Source organism: Mya arenaria, chromosome 9 (assembly GCF_026914265.1).
Source record: "Mya arenaria isolate MELC-2E11 chromosome 9, ASM2691426v1".
NCBI classification, from domain to species: domain Eukaryota; kingdom Metazoa; phylum Mollusca; class Bivalvia; order Myida; family Myidae; genus Mya; species Mya arenaria.
Genome location: NC_069130.1, coordinates 36929073 through 36956854, shown reverse-complemented (window position 1 = coordinate 36956854; position 27782 = coordinate 36929073). Strand labels below are relative to the sequence as shown.

General features: G+C 33.8%; 1 protein-coding gene across 1 annotated transcript; it reads right to left on the bottom strand.

Annotated features, from left to right (window-relative positions):
• Positions 1-539: 539 nt before the first annotated feature.
• Positions 540-15666, bottom strand: LOC128203066 (uncharacterized). The gene is made up of 4 exons (XM_052904321.1): positions 15542-15666; positions 6420-8225; positions 5826-5944; positions 540-4598 (listed from the first exon to the last, which is right to left on the bottom strand). Exons 2-4 carry the CDS (start codon positions 8203-8205, stop codon positions 4458-4460), a joined length of 2046 nt encoding a protein of 681 aa, XP_052760281.1. The 5' UTR covers positions 8206-8225; positions 15542-15666; the 3' UTR covers positions 540-4457.
• Positions 15667-27782: the final 12116 nt, after the last annotated feature.

The following is a 27782-nucleotide window of genomic DNA, read 5'->3' as shown; positions in this document are numbered from 1 at the left end:
TATAAAAGTGTCTGTATGATGTAATTGCATTCTCGATATGAAGTAACTGCAGTTTCCATATAAGGTAATTGCAGTCTCAGTATAAAGCTATAAAAGTGTCTGTATGATGTAATTGCATTCTCGATATGAAGTAACTGCAGTCTCAGTATAAGTTATAAAAGTCTCTGTATGATGTAATTTTGCTCTGGGTATGAAGTAATTGCAGTCTCCATATGAAGCCACTGCAGTCTCAGTATAATGTAATTATAGTCTCATTATAAAGTTATTAAAGTCTTTGTATTAATCAATTGCAGTCTCTGTATGAAGTTATTAGTCTTGGTATGAAGCAATTGCAGTCTTGGAATAAATTAATAACATTCTCTGTGTAAGATTTCCAAATAAAGTAAATCCTCTCTCTGTATATTGTAATTTCAGTGCCGGTATTTAGTCATGACGGACATTTATTTAGGCACAAATTATAAAATAATGATAGGAACAGAACTTTGTGTTAGATTTATTTTAATCAAACAAAAAGGATTAATAAAATAATGATAGGAACAGAACTTTGTGTTAGATTTATTTTAATCAAACAAAAAGGATTAAGACATCTGCTTACAAATCTATGTAACCAATAATAATTCACAGATAAAGGGCCAATTGTTCAGAACTCATTTAAAGTTAAGAACGTCATTTACGTCTGCATTAATTTTCAAATAGTTATAGCTCTGAAACTTGAATCAAAACGCTTATGATCTGCAATATTTTTAGCAAGGTTTGTGACGGTTTTTCCAGCTGTACATGTTCTACTTAAACATATGAGCAGATCACAAACAAGTATTCCTTTTAAAGGTAATGATATAGTTTAAATGACGTTGCTTTCTTTCATTAAGTTCTGAGCAATTAGCATATTGACTGATAGTCAGGTGTTATATTCCATTTTATGGACAATAAAAAGTGACGTTCAGGGAGAGGAGGTCTGGTAATTATCACTTTATGTGGTTCATAAAACAGGGTATAAACAGATATCGTCAGTCTGAAAGTGTTTTATTATATGCTTGTAGCAATAATATTCCTATAAAAACATATTCTTACAACTATTTTTCATTACTTGCGTCAAAAATGTTACTTTCACGAAATGACATGATTGACGATAATTCTATTTCTAGTCTCCAATTTTACCATTGAAAACAAGGGGAATATTGTCCCAATATTATATATGGTCCCTGTAAAGCATGGGATTTTGTTGACAAAAATATCACACACAAAACTTTGCCAATGAAATTGCCACTTTTTGCCTGGGTATATAACTGTCTATATACATGTAATGTCATGTGACAGCCTCCCGACCAATAAAAGCATTGCAATTAAACCAAGCATATATAATAATAAGTACTAACAGTACACTTCACTTTGCATATAAATAAATACACAGCATCATAACAACCAGTGCATGGCATATATACATGATTTACACTTTACAGAATAAAATCAAAGTCTTAGAACTGTATATTGTAAATGAGAAATGAAACAACAAGAGCTTGGCTTCGATTTGCCTCCTACATATTGTTTACAAAAATCAGAAGTTGTTTCAAAGGCACTCATATTTTTTTTGAAAGACCACTAAAAGACCATTGAAAGACCACTGGCTTCAAAAAGCTGTAACATGACATTTAATTACATATATAATAGGTAACTAATGGTTCAAGGTTGTTAGTGGGTAATTACAAAAATAAAGGGTTGATGCCACACAGTCGCACAACCATTTATTTGCTATTAGTCCATACTAGCAACCTTTAATTTTTTAGTGGTCTACATAACATTGTGTAAACTACCCACTCAATTGAATTGAATTGAATTGAATTAACACAGTTTATATCTACCACTTGACCTGATTACAATTAATAAAGACTGACTGCTGATTTTGCAAATTTGATGTTTACTGTCTTCTCATTGGACAAAATATAATGTTGACCACTCACGGTAGTTAATGGACACTACTGTTACAATTCAGCCCACATATATAATTATTTAGCTACAGTTATTAGATCCCTATAGAACATGAACTATTATCGTACAATACATTTCAATACCATCAATCCAATATTCTGTTAATATTGTACTTTCATAAAGAGAAATCAGGTATGTTTATTTTACTATATCCAAATCGTGTGCAGGTGTTCAAACAAATTTGTGTACATGTTTATGAATAAAATAAAAATACAACATGATGAACATCATTCTTATAGACAATTTAATGATAAAGATTTTTTACATGATACTAACAATATCTTGGCATGTTATGTTATTTATTGATTGGTCCAGTAACTTCCACAGATTAATCCTCATCATATCTAAATATGAACATATGACAAATTTATACTTTCGAAGGATGACATCCCTGTGCAGTGTTGAGAAGGCACCTATCATTGATTGGTCCGACCAGGGGCCACAGACATTTAGGGGACTTAAGACAGAAGGTGATTCCTGAAAGGCAGGATTTTGACAGATTTTGAGAATGTCACCTAGGAAATAGACTGGGCTGATTTCTATCAAAAGATATTAGATGCTTTAAACATTCCACTCATACTTGAACCAGCCCAACTGAGTTCATATCCCCGATAATGACATCAATCCGGCAATTCATTCCTTCAGTAATATCAAATTTGTGATTATTCAATACAAAATTTGTAAAGGCTTTTTTCTATCAATTTAAAAAAAATGTTCAATAAAGTCTGTATTGAATTACCTCTCATGTATAACATATTTTGATAAGCAAAAATCTTAAATTCAAACCAGAAATATTCATGAAAATCAAACTGTCACAAAATCCAAGCCCTCTACAGCATATCAAGCATCCATGTCACAAACAAACCATATATCACATGAGTATTAAAGGCATTGAAATATGAAATGGCAAGTCAATGCACTGTTTACAAAGAAGATATTTGTTTGTTTCAGTGTAAGATTAAAGCAATATATTTCACCGCATGAACTTTGCCATGAGTGAAATATATATTTTTTGTGTTCATGAGGTGAAATACATCGCAATCTTACACTAGACAAACAATTATCTTTTTATTTCATGCTTATAGTTGATTAAAAACAACAACAAATTATTGATATTAATTTAAACAACACCCAATATTATAGCTGAATGAATTCTTAACCGCAATATAGTCATAGATTTTTCCACCAAGTACAATGTACAATGTGCTTTCACAGTTATTTTCACAGAGAAACGAGCTAAAATAAGAGAAACATTTAAATTATTTTTTGATTAACTCATTGTTTAAAATGTCGAGTTTTTCTGGACAAATATATATATTGTGTGCATAAACTTTAAGTATATACTTTATATATATAAATTTATGTATAAAATATATATAAAAAAACATGTAGTACTGTACATCTAACAATAAAAATCTATCTTATAGGGTTTAATTAAGCTTGTGAGTTATACGCGGGTGCTGCACCCTGCTTTTTTTTCGGGTAGCATAATCCCATGGAGACCAACAAGTGCGCCCTTCATATAATTGAAAGCTTAAGATAATCAAACTTTCACTTTTTTAATTTTAAAGCTTATTACATGTACATGATTATAAATATATTCAAACTTTATTAATATTGCATTTGAAATCTAAAAGAACTTTAATTAAATCATTTCATATATTTTTTGTCAAACTTATAATATTACCGGTATTACTAAAAATGGTCACAGCAGATACAATGTGCCCTTTTTACCCAAAGCAACCTGTCCCTTTTCTACAGCACCCAGTAGTTTTATAACTGAAACAGCAACACTAGTCTAACAATTTCTCCAAAACATAACACATTTTATGCATAATGTTTACGGTAATTTTTTATAATGATTTTGAAAGGAGTGATAACATTAAATCTACATCTACAATCTTGGCCTTATCATCTGGCTATCACACTTATTTGCATATCTAAAAGATTCTTGTGATCTTTTAAAATTTAGTATTGTAAAGCACTAGCAGGCTGCTGAGGCATTCATAGATGTTTTAAAGCTGCACTCTCACAGATTGACCATTTAGACAACTTTTATTTTATTTTTTTGTCTTAGAATGAGCCTATACTTGTTTTAAGGAAAATGAAAATTTCGGCAGATTACCAAAGACTTGAGATCTGTTCTGTTGTGCTATATATCCTATCTGACTGATTTGAAAACATTGATGCCAAAATCAGCTGATACTAAGACAAAAGACAAAAACTGTAAAAGTTGCCAAATTGGTCAATCTGTGAGAGTTCAGCTTTAAAATACATATGATTGTATCCCTACTTTATTTAATTCGTCTTAAACATTATTTTTTCCAATTACATCACCTGGATAAATCTTGTTGTCGCTTTTATGAAGTCATAAGTCACATTTTTTCAACTTTGTTTATGTCATCATCGCTATTTTACAGATTGTACACATCTGCATTAAAAATAATGTGGCTTTCGGAACACGACATTTGCTACACAAACGTATGGGATCGGACGATTTTAACTTCTTCATGTGTGTCGACGTCTGTGGAGACAGAAACCATGGAAACTGTCCCCGGACCCATTTCTCCAGTGCCACAAAACTCCTTGATGGACTGCACGCTGTACTTTACCTGAAATACATTACAGGATAAATGTAACTGTTATAAGCCCTTCCTGAAATATAACAATTAGCGCTCACTTGACTCTGTGAAATATATTGCTATCATACACCAAAAACAAAACCTGTTTTTACATATCATTCTTATTATTCATGAATATCAATAGAAAATATCTAATTGAAAAATCACATCAAATTTTAATTAAATGATTTTGTATCAAAAAAAGATGTCAATGATTTTCTTTCAACACAAGTTTGGGATTACGCATGCCAAACCAGCTACATGTATGACGAGTGAAACATTAAACTCATATTTTGATATAGAGTTTATCAAGATATACAGTAACCCACAATTATTGTTCAATGAACTTCCAAAAAACGATGAAATTAAAGGTATTTTTTGGTAAAAGTAACTTTTTTCTCTACTTAAAATGGGGTCAAAATCAGCCCCTATTCACCGCTCAAGAAAAGATTAATAACAGACGCAGTAACATATGTCACAAATCTGAATAGTTTTATCTGTATATCATATATATACATATATATATATATATATATATATATATATATATATATCATTTTCATCCATCATTTTAGCGAAGGATTGTAGTAAATTCCTTCTTATACATGATGTTCTTTTATAAGCATTGAAGTCAACAAAAATAATTGTTTAAAAATCAGCAGTTTTCACTATTTTGGTGTTAATATTTTTACAAGTCCCCTGGACCAATTTACAAAATGGTTAGAAAAATCACTGGATACTTCACTATTTGTATGTTTAAAATCATATCACCCTAATTGACATACTTATTAACATCATTAGTGCCTTAAAAGAAATAGGTTTGCTTCTGGTAACATGTACATGCTCAAAAGATATTGGTCGGTAGGTAGGGTTTTTATTTTTTTCATTGGTCATGTTAAATTATTGTCTAAGGCATTTTTAATTTCATATTCAATGCACAAAGAACTAATGCATCGTTTGATGCTGAAAAAATCTAGTTGTTAATTGGTAAAATGCATTTTTTTTCAGAAAATTATTGTACATGTACACCTCATTTTTACTTTTTTTTTGGCAATAAAACAATTGAGTTGGTGATAAATATAAACAAACTTTTTTTAAGCCTTGAGCAAAACATTTTGTTAGAAATATATCATTTAAGATAAATGAATGAGTTTTTCTCAAAAAATGCATTCATCTACATATAAATCTAAATAAGAACCAAGTAAAGCCTTCTCTTACCTGGAACATACCGCTGGTGACGGTCTTTTTCGCCACAGAGGCCGCATGGGAGCCTGACTCTTTGATAGACTGAATCTTCATGCTACCTGCGTCCTTCATCTCACGAATTTTCAGGGAACCTGTACAAAATATTTCATTAGGCATTCAAATAAAATAAGTCGGTTTTAACATCACAGAAATGGTTAATCGTTTTTAATCAGAATTTGTAAAATTATACATATATATAACTATTTGCTCTTTATGCTTTACTGAAAACTACATTCATTTCAGTCTTTTTTTCACATTTGACAGAATGGTGGCCAGGCCCTTTGATAGGGGAAAATAGGCATTGCTGTTGCATAAAGGGGAATAAAATAACACGATTCATATTATGTTCAACATACATTTTCTTTTTGAAAAAGATATATATATATATATATATATATATATGTACAAAAAGATTTCACTGTTTTCTCTATGGCATATGTAACAGATAAATGAAACTAATGATCAACTTGTCTAGACTAAAGTCATCAATACAATTATTTTTAGTAAAATAGGCAATATGTCTTTTTGCGCAACACCCGAAATCAATATATACAAAGTAAAGTTTACCTGTATCAGTAAAGGAGCGAACATGTGATCGGACTTTCTCAATTTTCCTGCCAGCTCCGTAGTAGAGCCTCGATCTCACTTCATCCAGCTGTTCCCAGATGTGTTGAGATGACCCCTTGCTAGGATCCATCTCGCTATTGGTTGGTGTGACACACTTATCTGGGGAGCATCTCAAAGTTGGTGAATTCACAGGAGGATCAGGTGGGGTATTTCTACCGCTTTGAAAAATGGAATCTTCATCCATGTATCCAATACTGTCGCTATTAGCATACGTTGTTTCAATGTTCCCATTTTCATTTTTCCGCTTATCAACAACCAACAAATCGTCCGATGAACATGAACAGCAGCAGCATTTATCAATATGACAACACTTGTTCAGTAACATTCGCACCAATCCAATTAATGTACCAAGAAATAGCATTGCACTGGAGGTGTATGCACCAATGAAGATGCTATTGATGTACACAGTTTTAACTTCTGAAGTGACTGCAATTGTAGTTGATTCATTTACACTCCCTAATGAGTTTTCAGCTACACATACGAATTCACCATCAAAGTAGCCTCTAACCGTCTCAATTACCAGCGAAAAGTCTCTCGTCATGTATATTTTGGAAACCAGGAATGAGTGATGTCCATAATATGTTTTTTCAGTCATCATTTCCTCATACTGATCAGGAAACGTCTCTTTAGTGTCTAGTTGTGTAAATTTATCCCCCAAAGGCGTAACCCAATAGACCGCAAATGGTGCCGAGGCTTGAACATTACATCTAATGACAAGATTTTCTTGATTATTAACCTTCAGGCTATTGGTCATATTTGAAATTTCGGGTTCTTTACAAGGCAGTGTGTAGATATCAAGCTCTTTGAATTTCATGCCGTTCAAGTCTTTTGGGCCACTGCAGGAAGTTTCAGTTTCGAACAAGGTTGGTTTCAGCATATGCATTCTTATCAATTCTTCATTCATACATGTACATTCAAATGCATTGCTGCTCAAGTCAACACTGGATAAACGCAAGAGCTGTTCAACACCTGATTTGGAAATGTATGACAATTTATTGCTTCTAAGATTTAAGGATTGTAGCGCATTTAAGTTTAAATCCAGAATAAATGTCTCTACTTGTCTTAGCAAATTGCTCTGCAAGTCTAGCACTTCCAAGCTAAAAAGCCCATTCAAATCTTCTGCATCTAACTTCTCTATGCTGTTATATCCAACATCAAGGACTATTAAGGCTTTCAAATCCTTGAATAGATATTTTCCAAGAGTTGAAATGTTATTCCAACTGAGTTTCAAGGTTTCCAGATACGACATAGTGTCAAAAGCATGAGATTCAATGGCGGAAATTTTACTATGAGACAAACTTAAAAATGACAGATTTTTGAAAACCATTAAGTCAGAATTTGAGATCTTTTCAACCGGAATGTACTGAATGTCCAAACTTCTTAATCCCGAAAACACATCATTAAAACTGTCCTCTGTGTTTTCAACATCTTCTAAGCCTTTCAATAACACATGTTTGACAGAATGCATGCAAGTCTGCCAAGTTGAAGATGTACCATGAATTCGAAGCACAGTAAGTTGCCATGGTAACAGTTTTTTCATGGAGTAATCTTCGTAACTGTCAAATTGACACTCTGCTGTCATTTCCTTGTGCGAACACTGACACTCAGATGGACATGCGATCACATACTTGTCTTCAGGGACCGGAATAGACTGTTTAACAAATACTGCCTGTGTCCACGTTGACAAGGCTATCACCATCGTAAGTAGAAGCTTGCAAATATCCATCTTTATAACACCAGCCTTGTCTGAAATTAAACAAAATAATTGATGGATCAGTTGTCTTTGCCATGGTGATTTACATTCTGAAAGAATTGGAAACAGGATCAATATTTCAGTTCAAATTTTTAAATATAAACAATGGTATCCATCATATATACTGTAAATGTCTTATTAGATGCCTTGGGCATGTATCTTTTAGGAAACCTGCACACTGAATAAGAACCGTTTTTAAATTCCCTACATCAGACTAGCCACAATAATGCGCGTTTAGGCCACACCAAATTAATGTTTCGTTCCTCAGATTTTTCCCAAAAAAAAATTAAAAACCGAAGCGAGTGAAGAGCAAATATATTGTTCTTATAATCAATATAAATAGGAGAGATTGTTCAACAAAATTGCTTTTAAACCCATTTGAATGCAATCTTAAACTGAGCCTTTAGAACATTGGGAATATGGCCGAATTCATACTCTTTATTCATCAGTTTTTAGTACACACTTTATATGGATAAACCTATTTCTAATTTAATTAAAACATATTTTAAGTATGACGATCATTTATAATAAAAAGGAAAGCTGCTTTCAGGAGAAAGTTTGAAAAGACTTATATAAATGTACCTGAATCACTTTAACATCATTTGCAAATGTATTTAGACATTCATTAGGATTGATTTCGGTTGTTTAAAAAATTATATTCTACACTGGCATCATCAAACATCAGACTCCATATACATTTCAATTTCTTGACTTTATTTCGTTTTGAATATCACAGTAAATGCAATGGTATTTGCTTATCGACATGAAAAGGTCAAGGGTATGTTAAGTGTATTTTATGGTCAGTGAGATGTTTTAAAAATCCCCAATTTTGCTAATTGTTAAAATAAAAAATTAAAGTGATAAACTTACTTTAGTCTTACCCTTTTTTTGGTCTATCCGTACTAATATCGCTATTTGTGACAAGAAATTAGTTTGAAACTGTTGTTTTGTCCGAATTTGGTCAAAAATGACTTTGATACATCAATTTGGAACAACAATGAATCATGTTCCTGTTAAGTGAAGCCTTTTTCAGCATCGACCTCATACGGTAAAATTCTGGTCATTTGTATTTTGCCATGAATCAAATAATACTTAATTGAGTCATTGTTCATCATTCCGATTTTCATCCAAAAAGAATCACTAATAACCCAATATTAAAGCAACCAGTGTCAGATACACATTTTAAATTGCATAATTATTGATTCAATTAATGATCCTTGAGTGCATCAGACGATGAACAATGACTTCTAGCATGGTCAAAACACATTTATTGTAAAAAATAAGATTAAATTTCCAAAATTCTAGCCATAGTGTTTAAACCGGACGCCGCCACTTTGATTGAATTTTTTGGAACCAAAGCTAAACCGATCGATATACAGTATAAAACACCACACATCGGTTACTTCCCTTTACAAAAACACTTACACTAGCGCAGAAAAAATTATAATTGATTATTTCTTCAGCCTTTAAATATTTTTTATTTCAACCAAAATCTGGCTGGCGATTAAAATACAGGAGCGGGCGCTCAAAAAATAATATTTTTTTTACATTTTCAAAAAAGTAGGAGCGGTAAATCCGCGGAACGAAACATCAATTTGGTGTGGCCTTAGGGAACTTTTTTAACATTTGGATATTCAGTCTGTTCCCTAAACGCCACAAGTCGACTGATCCATACCAATGTAAACTTATTCTTGAACTGTAACTTAACAATACTTTATATATCACTGTTAAATAAAAACACAAAAGTTATACATTAATTGTCTGTGCTTCATTAAACACTTAAGTGTAATAAGTAAAAGTTAGCCAATACCTTTTACTTATTACACTTAAGTGTTTAATGAAGCACAAAAAATTAGTTTAATTTAGATCAACTTCTGTCAATAAAGCATCGCCATTTTAAAACCATCTAGCAGGTGCCCATTATCTTTCCGCTCAATATACTTAGCGCTGGGAACTGTCATTCTTGGCTAGGAAAACAACAAGTGTGGTATGGATGTGTAGAGTTGCCAAATCAAAAATCGTCAAAGACTCTGAAGCGGCTATTTATATGGACTAGCATTCGACAAGACTACTTTGCATATACAGTACACTCCACACGGAACTACCACTTTCCTCGGTCACTCTCAGGGTTTTTAATTTATTGCGGACATCAGCTGAATACGTAAGCTTTTTCCTCGCTAAAATCCGCAGAGTTTCGCCAAGTTGCTCGTTATCTGCCGTCAGGGTTTTATTGCCAGTATTGCCGGTGATCGTGTTGTTTTATTGCCCTCAAAGCGGAACTCTGAGGTGTATGCTTTGCTACTACATTGCTACTATTGAAAATAAATAATTACATTTGCACTGATTTCGTTTATAAAAATCAATTTTTCTCGTAAAAAAAACAAGAGGGCCAAATGGCCCTGAATCGCTCACCTGTCATATATTGCACATTCTTCCATTATATACAAATATTGAAAACCTAATCCTATGAACATGGGGTTTGGCCAATTTTCACCCCAGGGCTAAAGTTTGTACAATCTTAATAGTGGTCCGATAAACAATGCTTCATACCAAATATCTAAGGCCTTCGCCTTTTGGTTTCGGAGAAGAAGATTTTTTAAGTTTTCATCATATACATATATAAGGAAACCAATGACCGCCCGGGTGGGGCCATTTTTTGACCCCAGGGCCAAAGATTGAACAATATTGGTACAAGTCAACTAGATGATATATCATGCCAAATATCTAAGCTCTTGTCACTACTTGATTTTACATGTGTATCTATATATGTATATTTGTTATTAATTGTTGTATGTGGCCCATATTGAAAATTGGTATGTGTACTAAATATGTTATCCAGTTTAACTTAAGACGTTACTTGACTTTACTAGTGAAGTTTTCACTATAAACATATAGAGAAAACCCATGACTCCCCAAGGGGGCGGGGCCAATTTTGACCTCAAGGCCATAATTTGAACAATCTTTGTCGAGGTCCACTAGACGATGAATCATGCCAAATAAAGCTCTAGTCCAAGTAAGTTCAGAGGAGAAGATTTTTGAAGTTTAAACTATAAACATATAGAGAATACCCTAACCCCCCGGGGCGGGGCCAGTTTTGACCCCAAGGCCATAATTTGAACAATCTTTGTAGAGGTCCACTAGAAGATGAATCATGCCAAATATCTAAGCTCTAAGCAACATAAGTTCAGAGGAGATTTTTGATTTTTTTTTACTATTAACATATAGAGAAAACCCATGACCACCCATGGGCGGGGCCAATTTTGACCCCCGGGCCATTATTTGAACAAACTTTGTAGAGGTCCACTAGACGATGAATCATGCCAAATATCTAAGCTCTAGTCCAAGTAAGTTCAAAGGAGAAGATTTTTGAAGTTTTCACTATCAACATATAGAGAAAACCCATGACTCCCCGGGGTGGGGCCAATTTTGACCCCAAGGCTTTAATTTGAACAATCTTTGTAGAGGTCCACTAGACGATGAATCATGCCAAATATCTAAGCTCTAGTCCAAGTAAGTTCAAAGGAGAAGATTTTTGAAGTTTTCACTATCAACATATAGAGAAAACCCATGACCCCCCGGGGCGGGACCAATTTTGACCCAAAGGCCATAATATGAACAATCTTTGTAAAGGTCCACTAGACGATGAACCATGCCAAATATCTAAGCTCTAGTCCAAGTAAGTTAAGAGGAGAAGATTTTTGAAGTTTTAACTATAAACATATCAAGTATACCCATGACCCTCCGGGGTGGGGCCAATTTTGACCCCAAGGCCATAATTTGAACAATCTTTGTAGAGGTCCACTAGACGATGAATCATGCCAAATATCTAAGCTCTAATCCAGGTAAGTTCAAAAGAAAAGATTTTTGAAGTTTTCACTATAAACATATAGAGAATACCCATGATCCCCCGGGGCGGGGCCAATTTTGACCCCAAGGCCATAATTTGAACAATCTTTGTAAAGGTCCACTAGATGATGAATCATGCCAAATATCTAAGCTCTAGTCCAAGTAAGTTCTGAGGAGAAGATTTTTGAAGTTTTAACTATTAACATATAGAGAATACCCATGACCCCCCGGAGCAGGGCCAATTTTGATCCCAGGGCCGTAATTTGAACAAACTTTGTTGAGGTCCACTAGACGATGAATCATGACAAATATCTAAGTTCTAGGCCAAGTAAGTTCAGAGGAGAAGATTTTTTAAGTTTTCACTATAAACATATAGAGAAAACCCATGACCCCCCGGGGCGGGGCCAATTTTGACCCAAGGGCCATAATTTGAACAATCTTGGTAGAGGACCATTTGGTGATCCTACCTACCATATATCAACGGCCTAAGCCTTGTGGTTTGGGAGAAGAAGGTTTTTAAAGTTTTTCCTTTTGGTTGCTTTGGCAACCAGAGTTCTGCATGGAAATGAATTCTTTGAACAACTTTGATAGAAGACCAACCAAGGAACATCCCTATGAAGTTTTACTAATATTGGCCCAGCGGTTAAGGAGCAGACGTCTTTTAAGTAAATTGTTGACGGACGCCGCACGACGGACGCCGGACAAAAGGCGATCACAAAAGCTCACCTTGTCACAAAGTGACAGATGAGCTAAAAAGAATACCTATTCAATAAAACAATACATCTTTATCCCGTTCGGTTATTAATTTACCTTTCAACTAATATTCGTTAATTGCATGTTGATATCCGCACACATTTAAGATATAACACCATGTGTTGTTTATTTACCATAATTACATCATGCAGCTTTTGTGTTGTTGAGAAATAAATTGGCTTAGAGTAATATACAGGTGTTGAGTACCATGTAAGTGTGAATATTTTTTCTGTCACTATTTACTTTGTGATAAATATTTTTTTCCGCATTCTAGATAATATCTAAATTGCATTGTTAATTATGACTTTAAAAAAGTATAATGGTAACTCATGTTCTGTGGTTTAAAAAATCGCCGATTTAATCTACATGTATGATATATTGGCGTAATCTATTTCCTACTCTAAATGAATATAGTTCAGCTTTCAATTGAACTTATTATGAAAGTTATGGTGTTGGTATGAATATTGTGCTTAAAAATATTGAAATTATAACTTCTTAGTTAATAATTAGAAATTATACGTATGAAACGCAATCTAGTATTTTTGACAATGTGGAAGACACGTGATATGCAAATTTTGTAGTGACGTATTATACGCTAAATTTAGACTACTTTTGGTTATCTGGCATGTTTGTTATTGCGAAAAATGCATTCTTTATCAAACTGCATGTTTAAATGTAAAACAGTTGAGAGAAATTAATTGAATATACGTAGCAAATAGATTGTTTACATTACTTTAAGTAACTGGGACTGTTGGAAGTCAAATGAGTTTAGATATAATTAGAACTTGGTCAAAAATGGACATCGATGTAACTATATTGGATTTTTGCGCGGTCAAAGGATTACGAGTCTTATGTGCAAGTAAGCAAAAATATTGAAACAATACAATAACAGAACAGTATTGAAATAAATTACACAAAATCAGATACATGTACAGTAGGAGATTCTTATCGGTTTCCTCGGAGTTTCGCGGTGTTTACACTCCAGAGTAACGCGGCGATTGTAATTATATGGTCCACTGATCAGCCACGGAGGGTGAACGAGTGAAAACACCGAGGAAAGAGGATTATGATAAATTGGATGTCGTGTCCGCGATGACCAAAATCCGCCGAGGAAAACGGAATGTGGTAGTTCCGCGAGGAGTGTACTGTATGAATACATGTAAACAATAAATTCAATGTAACATATGTCAAACAGTTTTGTATCATAAGTCAAACAGGTGTAACACAAAATGACATGCTTGCTTAAATGTTTTTGAACATACTGCGAATGTAAATGTTGCAATCAAATCTTGGGTCCACCTATTACGGATGTACAGTTTGGTTGCCAGTAACGAATCTTCTCCAGTAGCGAATCAAAATCGTTAAACTTACTATCTATAATTATTATTATCAAAGAAAATGTTATTTAAACGCTGTTATTGTTTTCAGGAACCTTTAGCAGATATGAATACACTTTGTTTACCTTCGATGGTGACCTATTTATTTTCCCATGATGCTATCTGTGTTACAAGTACATGTGTCCAAAACGTAAAGGGCCAGCAACTCCTACCCAGAAAAAGGCAGAGACTATTCTAAAGAAGTATGGTAGAAGAATGACCCCTGACAAGAGACAAAGACTGAGGAAGGCATTATTTAGTGTAAGTAAGGAAGGAAAATCATTGCGGAAAGCAGCAGAGGAAAACTCACTTACTTATTCCTTTCTGTATAGACGTTATTCAGGAGAAGTAGACTTGTTTAAGTGTAAAGGTCCAAATTCTGTTTTTACTGAAGCTGAGGAGGAGAAAATGGCTGAGTGGCTTAGTGAAATGGCACAGCGTGGGCTTGGTTTAAAACCATGTGAATTTTTAGATTTTGTGCAAGATGTTGTGAAACGAGAGAAAAAAAAGACACCTTTTAATTCAGGTCGGCCTGGTAAGAAATGGTATTATGCATTTCTAAACAGAAACAAACATATTATCAGCTCCCGGACAGAGACAGATTTGGAAATGAAGAGGTCAAAAGTCACCAAACAGAAAACAGATGAGTGGTATAACAGGTTTAAGGACTTCCTTGTTAGTAAAGAGTTGATCAATTTGCCTGATTTGATATTGATATTGATGTGTGTTTTAATAAACTTAAGAAATGTTTGGATAATGTCACTGAGGGCAAGATTATGGAACTTCTGAAAGAACTATAAGCATTTTATAGCATGAACAATTTGTTATAATCACAAGCACATGTCTCATTTTATTACTTAAGGATATAGGCTAGCTTTTATTAAAGACATTAAAATACATCTCATTATCATGTCTTTTTGCAAGTTTGAAAATATAAGTTCATTTAAATCAGCTGTTTTCTGTCAATATTGTCTGTTTTGAGAAAGTTATTGGCGACTAAACTGTATGTGTAGAAGTTCGGATTGCTCGAGTAAATTTGGGGTTTGTACTAATTGTTTTAAACCATGCAAATCAAATCTTAAGTGTTAAAATTCAACCTTTTTCAAACCAACTTTGCCTCAAACTTTGTTCAATAGCTCACATATGTTGTATTGTTGACATATTTTACTCGAATTAAATATTATGTAATCTTATCTTATAAATCTTTCTTTAGAAATTAGGACACTGCTAATTGACAAAACACATTCGTCTTCTGAGCAGACCAACTACATTGTCTTTGACATTGGAATAAATAACGTTTGCATGCAGGGTTTATTCATAAATAGGATACTGACCAAAAATTAAAACAGTAAATAACTAAGTCATAATAACAGATTTTAATCTTCCGTCTTTGTTTTTTGTTGAACTTCCTTCTGTTTCGGAATGTTTCGTTTTCGGGTCTAACTAAACACGTCTAAACACTACAGCTGGTACCGTATGCAATTTGGTTAATCCATATACAACGGTTACTTCCCCTTGTAGCGTATGAACATGAACTCAACACCAATAAGCCATGTTCTTAAATGAAAATTTAGATGGAAATCTTTATGGATAATAAAATGATTTTTTTACTTGATGTAGTTTACCCATGTAAATACATTACCGCTTATAAACTATGTAGATCTGTATCTGTACAGGTATGGTACGTCGTACATACCAATATTGGCGACGGGGGAGTGCGCGTTCCGCGTTAGTAAAAGTTCTCAGATGAGTAACTAAGTTTATTCCAGTCCTATACAGTATAGTTCTGATAAAGAAGAAATGTTTGAAGTTGTCCGATTTTGAAAAGCAACAACATTGTTTTACATATGTATTTTTTACTTAATTGTCATTGATATGATCTTTAAAAGTGTTATTCCTAATTGAACGTATCTGAGGAATAAGGCAGTCTCGTATGTCAATGGCCGTCACGTGCTATTTCACCATATGGTACGTGAAGGTTAAACGTTGTGATGCCTCCTTCTGTCTTGAAAAGATGGCAATTCAAGTTATTTCAACATGGCAGCGACGCAGCTTCTTGGCGAGATGAATAATCTTTGGTGATGAATCTTGGAGCGGATCTTTGGATTCTTTCAGGATTATCAGTTCTAGTTTAAGTAAAAGGGTACCATATAAGAACGGTTATTAACCAGGAAACGAGCGTGATTCTATAATTAAGCGGTCAGCTTTAAATATAATCAGGGTAAAGTAAATTAATAGTGCTAAACTAAAACTAGGCGTGAGTGACCTGACTCACATATCATTGTATCCAATCTGTATCGCACAACCAAAGTGTCGAACAACATGACACATCGGCGCCGCCTCGAAGTTACGCATCATTTTTATTTATACAAAATCCCCCTTATCTTACTCGTTCCGACCTGCTTTCTTGGAACTTTTAGACAGCTTATGTCGATTGAAAATATCTGATATAACTTTCCACAGTTTGGCAACGAAAAATATTTCCACTGTATCATTTCCGTCCAAAAACAATTTGGACACGTATTTATAAAAATGTAGTTTTACGGTTTGAGAAATCGGTTTGGCTGCAGATTATGACCATATGCGCATACTTCACTACATTTTGCCAACTCCACAGCCAGCTTATTCAAGCAGCAGCTTGGTGGGTGGCCCTTAAGAAGCCATCCAGTCTCGAACTCCTGACTTTCCTTGTGCGGCAGCTGTGTAGGCCCGTTAGTAATGCCGTCTAATGAACAGCGTGTCAGTGTTTGATTTGTGTGGCAGTTGTGTACGCCCGTCGGAAATGCCGTCTTATACATAGCGTATCAGTGTTTTACTTATGTGGCTGTTGTATATGGCCGTCAGTTATGCCGTCTAATGTACAGCGTGTCAGTGTTTAATTTGTGTGGCAGTTGTGTACACCCGTTGGTAATGCCGTCTTATACATAACGTGTCAGTGTTTTACTTGGGTGGCTGTTGTGGATGCCCGTCAGCTATGTATTCAAATGTACAGCGTGTCAGTGTTTTATTTGTGTGGCTGTTGTATACGACCGTCGATAATGCCGTCTTATACATAGCGTGTCAGTGTTTTACTTGTGTGGGGGTTGTGTAAGCCCGTCGGTAATGCCGTCTTATACATAGCGTGTCAGTGTTTTACTTGTGTGGGTGTTGTGTAGGCCCGTCGATAATGCCGTCTAATGTACAGCGTGTCAGTGTTTTACTTGTGTGGCTGTTGTATACGCCCGTCGATAATGCCGTCTTATACATAGCGTGTCAGTGTTTTACTTGTGTGGGTGTTGTGTAGGCCCGTCGGTAATGCCGTCTTATACATAGCGTGTCAGTGTTTAATTTGTGAGGCAGTTGTGTACACCCGTCGGTAATGCCGTCTAATGTACAACGTGTCAGTCTTTTACTTGTGTGGGTGTTGTGTAGGCCCGTCGGTAATGCCGTCTTATACATAGCGTGTCAGTGTTTAATTTGTGAGGCAGTTGTGTACGCCCGTCGGTAATGCCGTCAAATGAACAGGGTGTCAGTGTTTTACTTGTGTGGCTGTTGTGTATGCCCTTCAGTTATGTAGTCTAATGTACAGCGTGTCAGTGTTTAATTTGTGTGGCTGTTGTGTACGCCCGTCGGAAATGCCGTCTTATACATAGCGTGTCAGTGTTTTTCTTGTGTGGCTTTTGTGTATGCCCATCAGTTATGTAAATCAAATGTACAGCGTGTCAGTGTTTTAACTTGTATGGCTGTTTGTTATCCCGTCGGTAATGTAGTCAAATGAACAGCGTGTCAGTGTTTAATTTGTGTGGCAGTTGTGTAAGCCCGTCGGTAATGCCTTCTTATACATAGCGTGTCAGTGTTTTACTTGTGTGGCTGTTGTGTATGCACGTCAGTTATGTAGTCAAATGTACAGCGTGTCAGTGTTTAATTTGTGTTGCAGTTGTATAACGCCCGTCGGCAATGCCGTCTTATACATAGCGTGTCAGTGTGTTACATGTGTGGCTGTTGTGTAAGCCCGTCAGTAATGTAGTCAAATGTACAGCGTGTCAGTGTTTAATTTGTGTTGCAGTTGTATACGCCCGTCGGCAATGCCGTCTTATACATAGCGTGTCAGTGTGTTACATGTGTGGCTGTTGTGTATGCCCGTCAGTAATGTAGTCAAATGTACAGCGTGTCAGTGTTTGGTGTGGCTGTTGTGTACGCTAGTCGGTAATGCCGTTTTACAAACAGCGAGTTAAAATTTTACTCTGAATAATCAGAGGGTCACTTTTCTCGCAATATAAATACGCCTACCAGGAGGCCACACGTGTAAGCTTTTCATGGTTTTTTAACCTATGTTTCTAGAGGCCTTAAAAATGTTATTGAGTGTATAAGCTGAACGATTGCTTGTTTACAAAGAGAAATTAGAAAATTGCGTGACTTAAAACTATGTTTTTACCTAAAGTTAATACAGTTCTGCCTTTCTCAAAGTAAAGTCCGATTTGTAGATACAGTAGCCTATTTGATATAGAATAGATTTGAAAAGTTAAAAGAGATTTTAGTGAGTCTAAATTCATACTAAAGACAAGATAATTTGAGCCGAATTGATCAAGAAGGTATGATGCGATTATTTTCCAATTTGCGTTTGGTTTATATTTTGGACAAGAAGTCAAAGTCATGAACTTACAGACCACCTACGATTATTTCCTATTATAGTTGTACGCTTAATGTTATCTCTTTTGTCATTCCAGATGAAATTAAAAAAGTTAACCGTTTTAAAAAACATGATTTAAAGTCAAATAGTCAAAATAGTTTGACCTAGATATGCAAGTTTGGGCAGCATTAGTGATTTTATTATAGTGACTTTGCCAAGAAAGGCATTGTTCAATTGTTTACCCCATGTTAGTGTTAATGCATTCAGTTTTGTTGTTTCCACAATAAACACCTAAGGATGTGATATAATATGACGTGAAATTTACAATGAACATTCTATTAATATCATTGCCATTTGAAATGCCTATCCATAGACCTTGTGTTTAAGTCTGTTGAGTTTTATACCGGAAACGCTGCCGATGTATGAAAAAGTTACAGAGCTGCTGCAATTTCATTGTACTTTTTCAAAAATAGGCTTGTATGTTTCGCAAATTGTGTGATTTTTAAATGGGTATTTTTTACATTTACTCCTTCAATCGCTTCACATGTTCTTATTTTGAATGCAAGGACTTCTACAATTATTTTAAATAAAAGAGCAGAAAGGGGACATCTTTGACGAACTCCTCGCATTATGCTAAAGCCATCGGATATACATCCGTTATTAGAAAATCTAACATAAATATTTGTATATAATGATTTTACCCATTGCCCTAAAAAATAAAAAGGCCATTCAATGGTATCAAACGCCTTTTTAAAATCTAAAAATAAGATGGCTCCTTGCATTTAGTAGAGATCAGCAAAATCTATTCTATAATTTATTTGTTTTATATTGAAGTTTATGTTTCTACCTTTTAAGTACCCCTGTTGGTCATTATTAATTATTGTCGGTAAAACAGATTGCAAACGTTTTGCAAGTATTTTCGCAGCAATTTTATAGCAAGATTATCGGGATCTCCCTTTTTATATAATAAAAAACACCTGGTTTTGCGTATAAGATAGTTTACCTTTCTCATATATTTCATTTAAAGAATCAATTACATGATTACCAATTAAATATGAAAATCGTGGAAAGAACTCAGCTGTGTGACCATCCAAGCCGGAGCTTTTATTTAATTTAATTTGTAAAAGTGCAGTTTTGCCTTCTTCTGTAAACCGACCTACACATGTATTTGCTACATTTTAATCTATTGTATTTGTTGTTAATATAATTGTAATTGTTTGTATCAATCTTAAAGTGTGACGTATAAGGGGAATTTTGTGTATTATTAACTTTCAGTGAGTTTATAAATTTTCTTGTTTGCCTTGATATTTTCTAAGCCTAAGAAATATTTCGTATGTTTCCACCTTGATCAATGAAATCAACCGTCGAGCAAATTTGTGCTCCGATAGTTTTAATTGTTATAAATCATTTATCATGCTTTTAATGGTTATTAATAAACTTTCGTCTTGATCTTTATCAAAGTTTTTTTTGAATCTGTTTATGTTCTTTCCCTAGTTGACTCAACGTTTATTTCATTCTCCCCCTATTCTTCTTGAAAATTCGATAGTTGTATTTTTTATTTCAATCTTCCATAATTCCTATTTGTTTGTCTAGTTAGATTTGATTGGATTATTTCTTTTAAAATATTTTCAATATATATATATGTTATATATTTTGCATTTTCTAGGAGATTATTTTTAGATTTCCAGTAACCTGGTCCACGTTTACACGGCGCTTAAGTTTAAGAGAAATAGCCATTGTTATTATGTTTATGAATAGTCATTAATGTTCTTTATATAATTATCATTTTACTCTTGAAGAAGGACACTCATTCATGTCGTAAATTACTCAGTTTGTATTGTTCCCATATCATAAATGATGGACGATAAGTTAGTTCCTTATTCCTTATTCCTTTTTCGAATAAGGATTAGGGAACTGGTTCCTTATTCCTTATTTAAAATAAATAATTGTAGATATGCATAAAATTACTTCTTTGTAATATTTTCATCACAATTAAACAACTTTGTGAATAAAATAATGCACGATAATAGAAAAATCGAATAAGGAATAAGGAACTAGTTCCCTATTCCTTATTCAAACTCGAATAAGGAATAAAAACTTTTTAAGTAATACATTTTTTTACACTAAGCAGAAGTGGTCTACATAAAAAGTTTACAGAAATGCATTGTCTATTCAAGAAGGTTTCAGTGCTTCAAGTGCTTTAAAAACGTTCCAAAAACCGAATAAGTAACAGAATTTACGAAAAAAAAATCAATTTCAAAGTGCTAAATTTGCTAATTTTTTGAAGAAATTTGAAAAATTAATCTTTTTAAACAACTTGAATAAATGCATTTACTTATTTAAAGGGATGGTGAGTTTCAATTTCTTTATAACACACACTAAGTCGAATAAGGAATAAGGAACAAGTTCCCTATTACTTATTCAAACTCGAATAAGGAACAGAAACGGTGAATTTTCAACTTTTTACTTAAGACATATTTTGATCAAATAACTATGCAGAAGTGGACTACATAAAAGTTTACAGAAATGCATTGTCTATTCAAGAAGGTTTCAGTGCTTCAAGTGCTTTAAAAACGTTCCAAAAACCGAGTAAGTAACAGAATTGACGAAAAAAACTCAATTTCAAAGTGCTTAATTTGCTATTTGTTTTGAAGAAATATAAAAAATTAATCTTTTTAAACAACTTGAATAAATGCATTTACTTATTTAAAGGGATGGAGAGTTTCAATTTCTTTATAACGCACACTAAGTCGAATAAGGAATAAGGAACTAGTTCCCTATTCCTTATTCAAACTCGAATAAGGAACAGACACGGTGAATTTTCAACTTTTTACTTAAGACATATTTTGATCAAATAACTATGCAGAAGTGGACTACATTAAAAGTTTACAGAAATGCATTGTCTATTCAAGAGAGTTTTAGTACTTAAAGTGCTTTAAAAACGTACCAAACTCCGAATAAGGAACATAAATCTGGAAAACTTCAAAAAATTAACTTACTCGTTTTATCACTTTTCGACAAAATAACTATGCAAAAGTTGTCTATATAAAAAGTTTAAAGAAATGCATTGTCTATTCAAGAGAGTTTTAGTGCTTAAAGTGCTTTAAAAACGCTCCAAAATCCGAATAAGGAACAAAATTTACGAAAAAATACTGAATTTCAAAGTGCTTCATATGTGCTATTTTTTCACGAAATATCAATTGCACATTGATCTTATCAAATAGTTTGAAAAAATGCGTTGTCTTATTGAGCAGGATGGAGTGTTCCAAGTACTTTATAACGCACACTAAGTCGTATAAGGAATAAGGAACTAGTTCCCTATTCCTTATTCAAACTCGAATAAGGAACAGAAATGGTGAATTTTCAACTTTTGAAGTAACACATATTTTGATCAGATAACTATGCAGAAGTGGTCTACATAAAAAGTTTACAGAAATGCATTGTCTATTCAAGAGAGTTTTAGTACTTAAAGTGCTTTAAAAACGTACCAAACTCCGAATAAGGAACAGAAATCTGAAAAACTTCAAATGTTAACTTACTCGTTTTATCACTTTTCGACAAAATAACTATGCAAAAGTTGTCAATATAAAAAGTTTAAAGAAATGCATTGTCTCTTTAAGAGAGTTTTAGTGCTTAAAGTGCTTTAAAAACGTAACAAACTCCGAATAAGGAACAAAAATCTGGAAAACTTCAAAAAATTAACTTACTCGTTTTTATCACTTTCCGACAAAACAACTATGCAAAAGTTGTCTATATAAAAAGTTTAAAGAAATGCATTGTCTATTCAAGAGAGTTTTAGTGCTTAAAGTGCTTTAAAAACGCTCCAAAATCCGAATAACGAACAGAATTTACGAAAAAATACTGAATTTCAAAGTGCTTCATATATGGTTTTTTTTTACGAAATATCAATTGCACATTGATCTTATCAAATAGTTTGAATAAATGCGTTGTTATTGAGCAGGATGGAGTGTTCCAAGTACTTTATAACGCACACTAAGTCGAATAAGGAATAAGGAACTAGTTCCCTATTTCTTATTCAAACTCGAATAAGGAACAGAAACGGTGAATTTTCATCTTTTAAAGTAACACATATTTTGATCAAATAACTATGCAGAAGTGGTCTACATAAAAAGTTTACATAAATGCATCGTCCAATCAATAGAGTTTTAGTACTTAAAGTGCTTTAAAACGTACCAAACTCCGAATAAGGAACAGAAATCTGGAAAACTTCAAAATGTTAACTTACTCGTTTATCACTTTTCGACAAAATAACTATGCAGAAGTGGTCTACATAAAAAGTTTACAGAAATGCATTGTCTCTTTAAGATAGTTTTAGTACTTAAAGTGCTTTAAAAACGTACCAAACTCCGAATAAGGAACAGAAATCTGGAAAACTTCAAAATGTTAACTTACTTGTTTTATCACTTTTCGACAAAATAACTGTGCAGAAGTGGTCTATATAAAAAGTTTAAAGAAATGCATTGTCTATTCAAGAGAGTTTTAGTACTTAAAGTGCTTTAAAAACGTACCAAACTCCGAATAAGGAACAGAAATCTTGAAAACTTCAAATGTTAACTTACTCGTTTTATCTTTTTTCGACAATATAACTGTACAGAAGTGGTCTTTGTAAAAATATAAAAGAAATGCATTGTCTATTTAAGAGAGTTTTAGTGCTTAAAGTGCTTTAAAAAACGTACCAAACTCCGAATAAGGAACAGAAATCTTGAAAGCGTCAAAAAATAACTTACTCGTTTTATCACTTTCCGACAAAATAACTATGCAGAAGTTGTCTATATAAAAAGTTTAAAGAAATGCATTGTCTATTCAAGAGAGTTTTAGTGCTTAAAGTGCTTTAAAAACGTACCAAACTCCGAATAAGGAACAGAAATCTGGAAATCTTCAAAATGTTAACTTACTCGTTTTATCATTTTTCGACAATATAACTGTGCATAAGTGGTCTATATAAAATGTTTAATGGAATGTATTGTCTATTTTAGAGAGTTTTAGTGCTTAAAGTGCTTTAGAAACGCTCCAAATTCCGAATAAGGAACATTTATCGATTAACCGATCAATATTTTTGGAAGCTTTTGGGATATCATCACGAAATTAGGTCAGAATTGTGACATCATCCGATTCTGGTACCTAGTTAGTAGATAATTTCAATAGATATAACCAGGAACAGGGAGCTCTGGAGAGCTGAGACGAAACCGAGGCTTCAGGCCAGAAGCAAGCTTTCTATAGTTTAAGGTAAAACGCCACTTTCTTAAACCAATATACGGGTTATGAAGATAATTTAATGGAAGATTATCAGAAATCAGATTGTAGATTTTCATATTTCCGTTCGAAAATTAATGTTTTATGGCTTAAACCGTTACTAACGGTTTAAGAAAAATGCAAAAAACATCAATTTTTGAACTTAATATAAAAATCTTATATCATTGGTTTGCAGATACCTACGCAAAAATTTGCTCTTTCCAAGACAAAAAATAAAAAGTTGTAAAAACGGTAAGTCTGTGAGAGTGCAGCTTTAATATACCAAATTACAAAGGTTATTTGGGACAATAACCTTCCATTAAATTATCTTCATAACCCGTATATTGGTCTAAGAAAGTGGCGTTAAAAGCACTAAAACCTTCTTGAATAGACAATGCATTTCTGTAAACTTTTTATGTAGACCACTTCTGCATAGTTATTGGAAAAAAATGTATTACTTAAAAAGTTATTATTCCTTATTCGATTTTTTTCTCTTATCGTGCATTATTTTATTCACAAAGTTGTTTAATTGTGATGAAAATATCACAAAGAAGTGATTTAATGCATATCTGCAATTATTTATTTTGAATAAGGAATAAGGAACCAGTTCCCTATTCCTTATTCGAAAAAGGAATAAGGAATAAGGAACTAACTTATCGTCCATTCATTAATGATGTATATTAGTTCTATGTTTGTTTATTCTACGTTTATAAATAACTTCACTTTGCATTCTAACTGACTGATTAATGAATTGTATAAAAAGAGCAATAAAAGGTGATTTATTTGTGCGTCCCCGTAGATTCCATTGCGCTATTGGATATGTTTCCTATTAGACCATTTTAGTCTTTATTTAATTTCTAGACAGAATGTTTTACTTGTGATCGTATTTGTTTTGTTTAACTCGCAAATCATCGATTCATTAGAGACTATGGACCGATTGTTAATCACGATGTCGTTTATCACGTTTATAACTTAAACTAAGTTCTGAAACAATCGGCCCAATTATAATAAATAAGTTGCTTTATTATTTTACTACGCATGTTTGCTTGACAAAGGGGGCTCTCAACCTTTTATTAGTTTCAATATTTGCATGACCCCAAAGGGCGGGATACAGTAGTCGAATCTTCCAACCGTCCGTCATCCGTCCGTCCGTAACGATGGTTTCCAATCAATAACCTAAGAACGCGTTGGCTTAAACTTGGTAGGCAGGTTGGTCGTGACCAGCAGATGAGCCCAAACGACGTTTAGGTCAGGAGATAAAAGATCACTTACCTAGCTAAATATTAATATAAATTAATTAATTAATATAAATTAACAAAATTGTCAAGCTCCATTGGAATGTATGTCGCGCTTGACATTTGTCTTCTAATTTCAGATGTCAAGGTCACATTGTTTATCAATGATGAACAACAGTTAGTATCTCAGCAATGTCGTGTAATCGGCCATTCAACCAATCTTCGTAGATCTATAGATCTCCTTTTGAAGGCGTTTGTTAAGATAAATTGGATTTTAATTAAACCTGTTTTAAAACATATATGTTTTATAGTTTATACTAATGACAAGGCCGAAATCGGGGACATTTGTCACGTTCTGTGACAACCCTTATTTTCACGAATAATTATTCAGTCAAAAGCAATTTGAATTTGTATTCAACATTTCCAATGCAACTTTATTATTTTAAACAATACTTTTGTAGAAGGCTGTTGAATAAATGATAAACCCATGATTCCAAGAGTTATTGTACGACAGAAATACAAAATTCTAGTAGCTTCGCAAGTCGGAGTCTTTTGTAACACACGCATGGTTATGGGCATTAATTGGATATAAACGTTAAACAGTTCTCATGATTTCTCCTTTAATTAATTTACAAGAAAAATACATACTTGTTTAAAAAAAACGTTATAGATGTAGCAAAATGGGAAAATTGAACTTGATCGCAAAACAAATCTGTTTTGTGATAGTTTTTCAAATTATAAATTTCAAATCTGTATTGAGTGGTCAAAACAACAGCGGACTATCTTTGCACACAGGGCCATGTATATCCAATGCCTTTGAAATCATTTTGGACGGAAACGCAACACTTAACACCTGTGTTAGAGTTTGTAACGAATTAACACTCTGTCATATTATAAGCTTTTGCAGACAAGCGCCGTTGTGTCTTCTTGGTGAAGAAAAAACTTTCAAAGCGGATGGAAAGAAAAAATGCATTAACATTTTAAAGAGCGATTTCAATGATGAAAAATTAGGATTGAGTCCCATTAACTTAGGTTTCGGAAAATGCGAAAATCATACGTGCGACAGGAACAGCGTTTGCAGTGCTGAAAAAGACGACAAATACACGTGCAAACGACAATACTGCTTTTCAGAAACAAACATAACACACGCTGAGTTTATGTCAAAATTGCCGACGAAAATTGGACACAAGAACACTCTGGTGTGTACTGATGGTATGATTGGGGTTGGTAAAAATGTCCTAACCTGCCAGACAAACGGCAGCTTTAGCACTACTACACACTTCAGATGCTCCAAAGTATGTCCCCCTATTAGCAACAACGCCACTTTTCGCATTCGCTCCATATCAAGTGTCAGATTTGTAGAAAATACAACCGTAGAATATGACTGTATCAATGAGCTTTACTCCACCGACAGGAATGTAGTCGTTTGCAAACCAACAGGGGAATGGTCAGCCATGAACTGTCAAAGAAAGTGCCACCAGGCTGAAATACCTCCTGTAACAAACGCCCATGTACGGTCAGGGGGGATGTATACCATATACGAACGAGCAAAATATGAGTGTGACCAATGGTCCTACTTGACCTCAAAAGGAACGCCGTATTTGTCTTGTTTTGAGAATGGTACATGGGCTAAACCAGACACTGAGTGCAACAAATACTGCACCCGTGTTTCTCTTCCCTATTTGCGAAATGGCGCCGAGAACAACACAGTTGACCTCTTCACCGACAACATGACAGCAAGCTACACGTGTGATGATTCGTCGTATATCACCGGAGGCTCCACAACGGTCCGGTGTTCCCCAAACGGAGATTGGGGAGATCTTTCGCTGGTTTGCTCGCTATTTTGCACACATCTTGAGATGCACAATGGCACTCTACTCGTGAGTGGTATTGTTTTATTTTGTTGAGCAATCGCTCATAATCATGGGCGTAGTTTGTTTAATATGATTTGTAGACCGATTTCTATGACGGTTTTGGGGTATGCCCCCAGTAAAATCTTTTTCTGCAAGATTGTTGGAGTTGCATTTTAGCGTCGTATATTTTCCTACTGACAAATACATTAACAATACACCAATTTCCTTTCATTTAACTTTAGAACCTCAATTCATATTTTGGCATTTTCATTTTTTCTTAAGGAAAGTGTAGGCCGTGGCCTATATATGGCCTGTAGGAAGTTACACCCCTGAATATATAACGTATAACAGAACTATTTAACACAGAGTTGAATTAGACAATGGCCCGATTGTTCAGAACTTTGAACAAATTTAGCAACGTTTTTAAAGTTGTCAACTATTGTGAAATACAAAATGTATCTTATAATGTTTTCATATATTTAAATAAAACAAGAACAGTTAAAGCAATAGCCTAAAATATTGTTAAAAAATACTTCAGAACACAATTGTGCCTATACAACTTTAAGAGTAGTACCGTTTTGAATGTTAACAACTATGACGTTAACAATGTTGGTAACTTTATCAA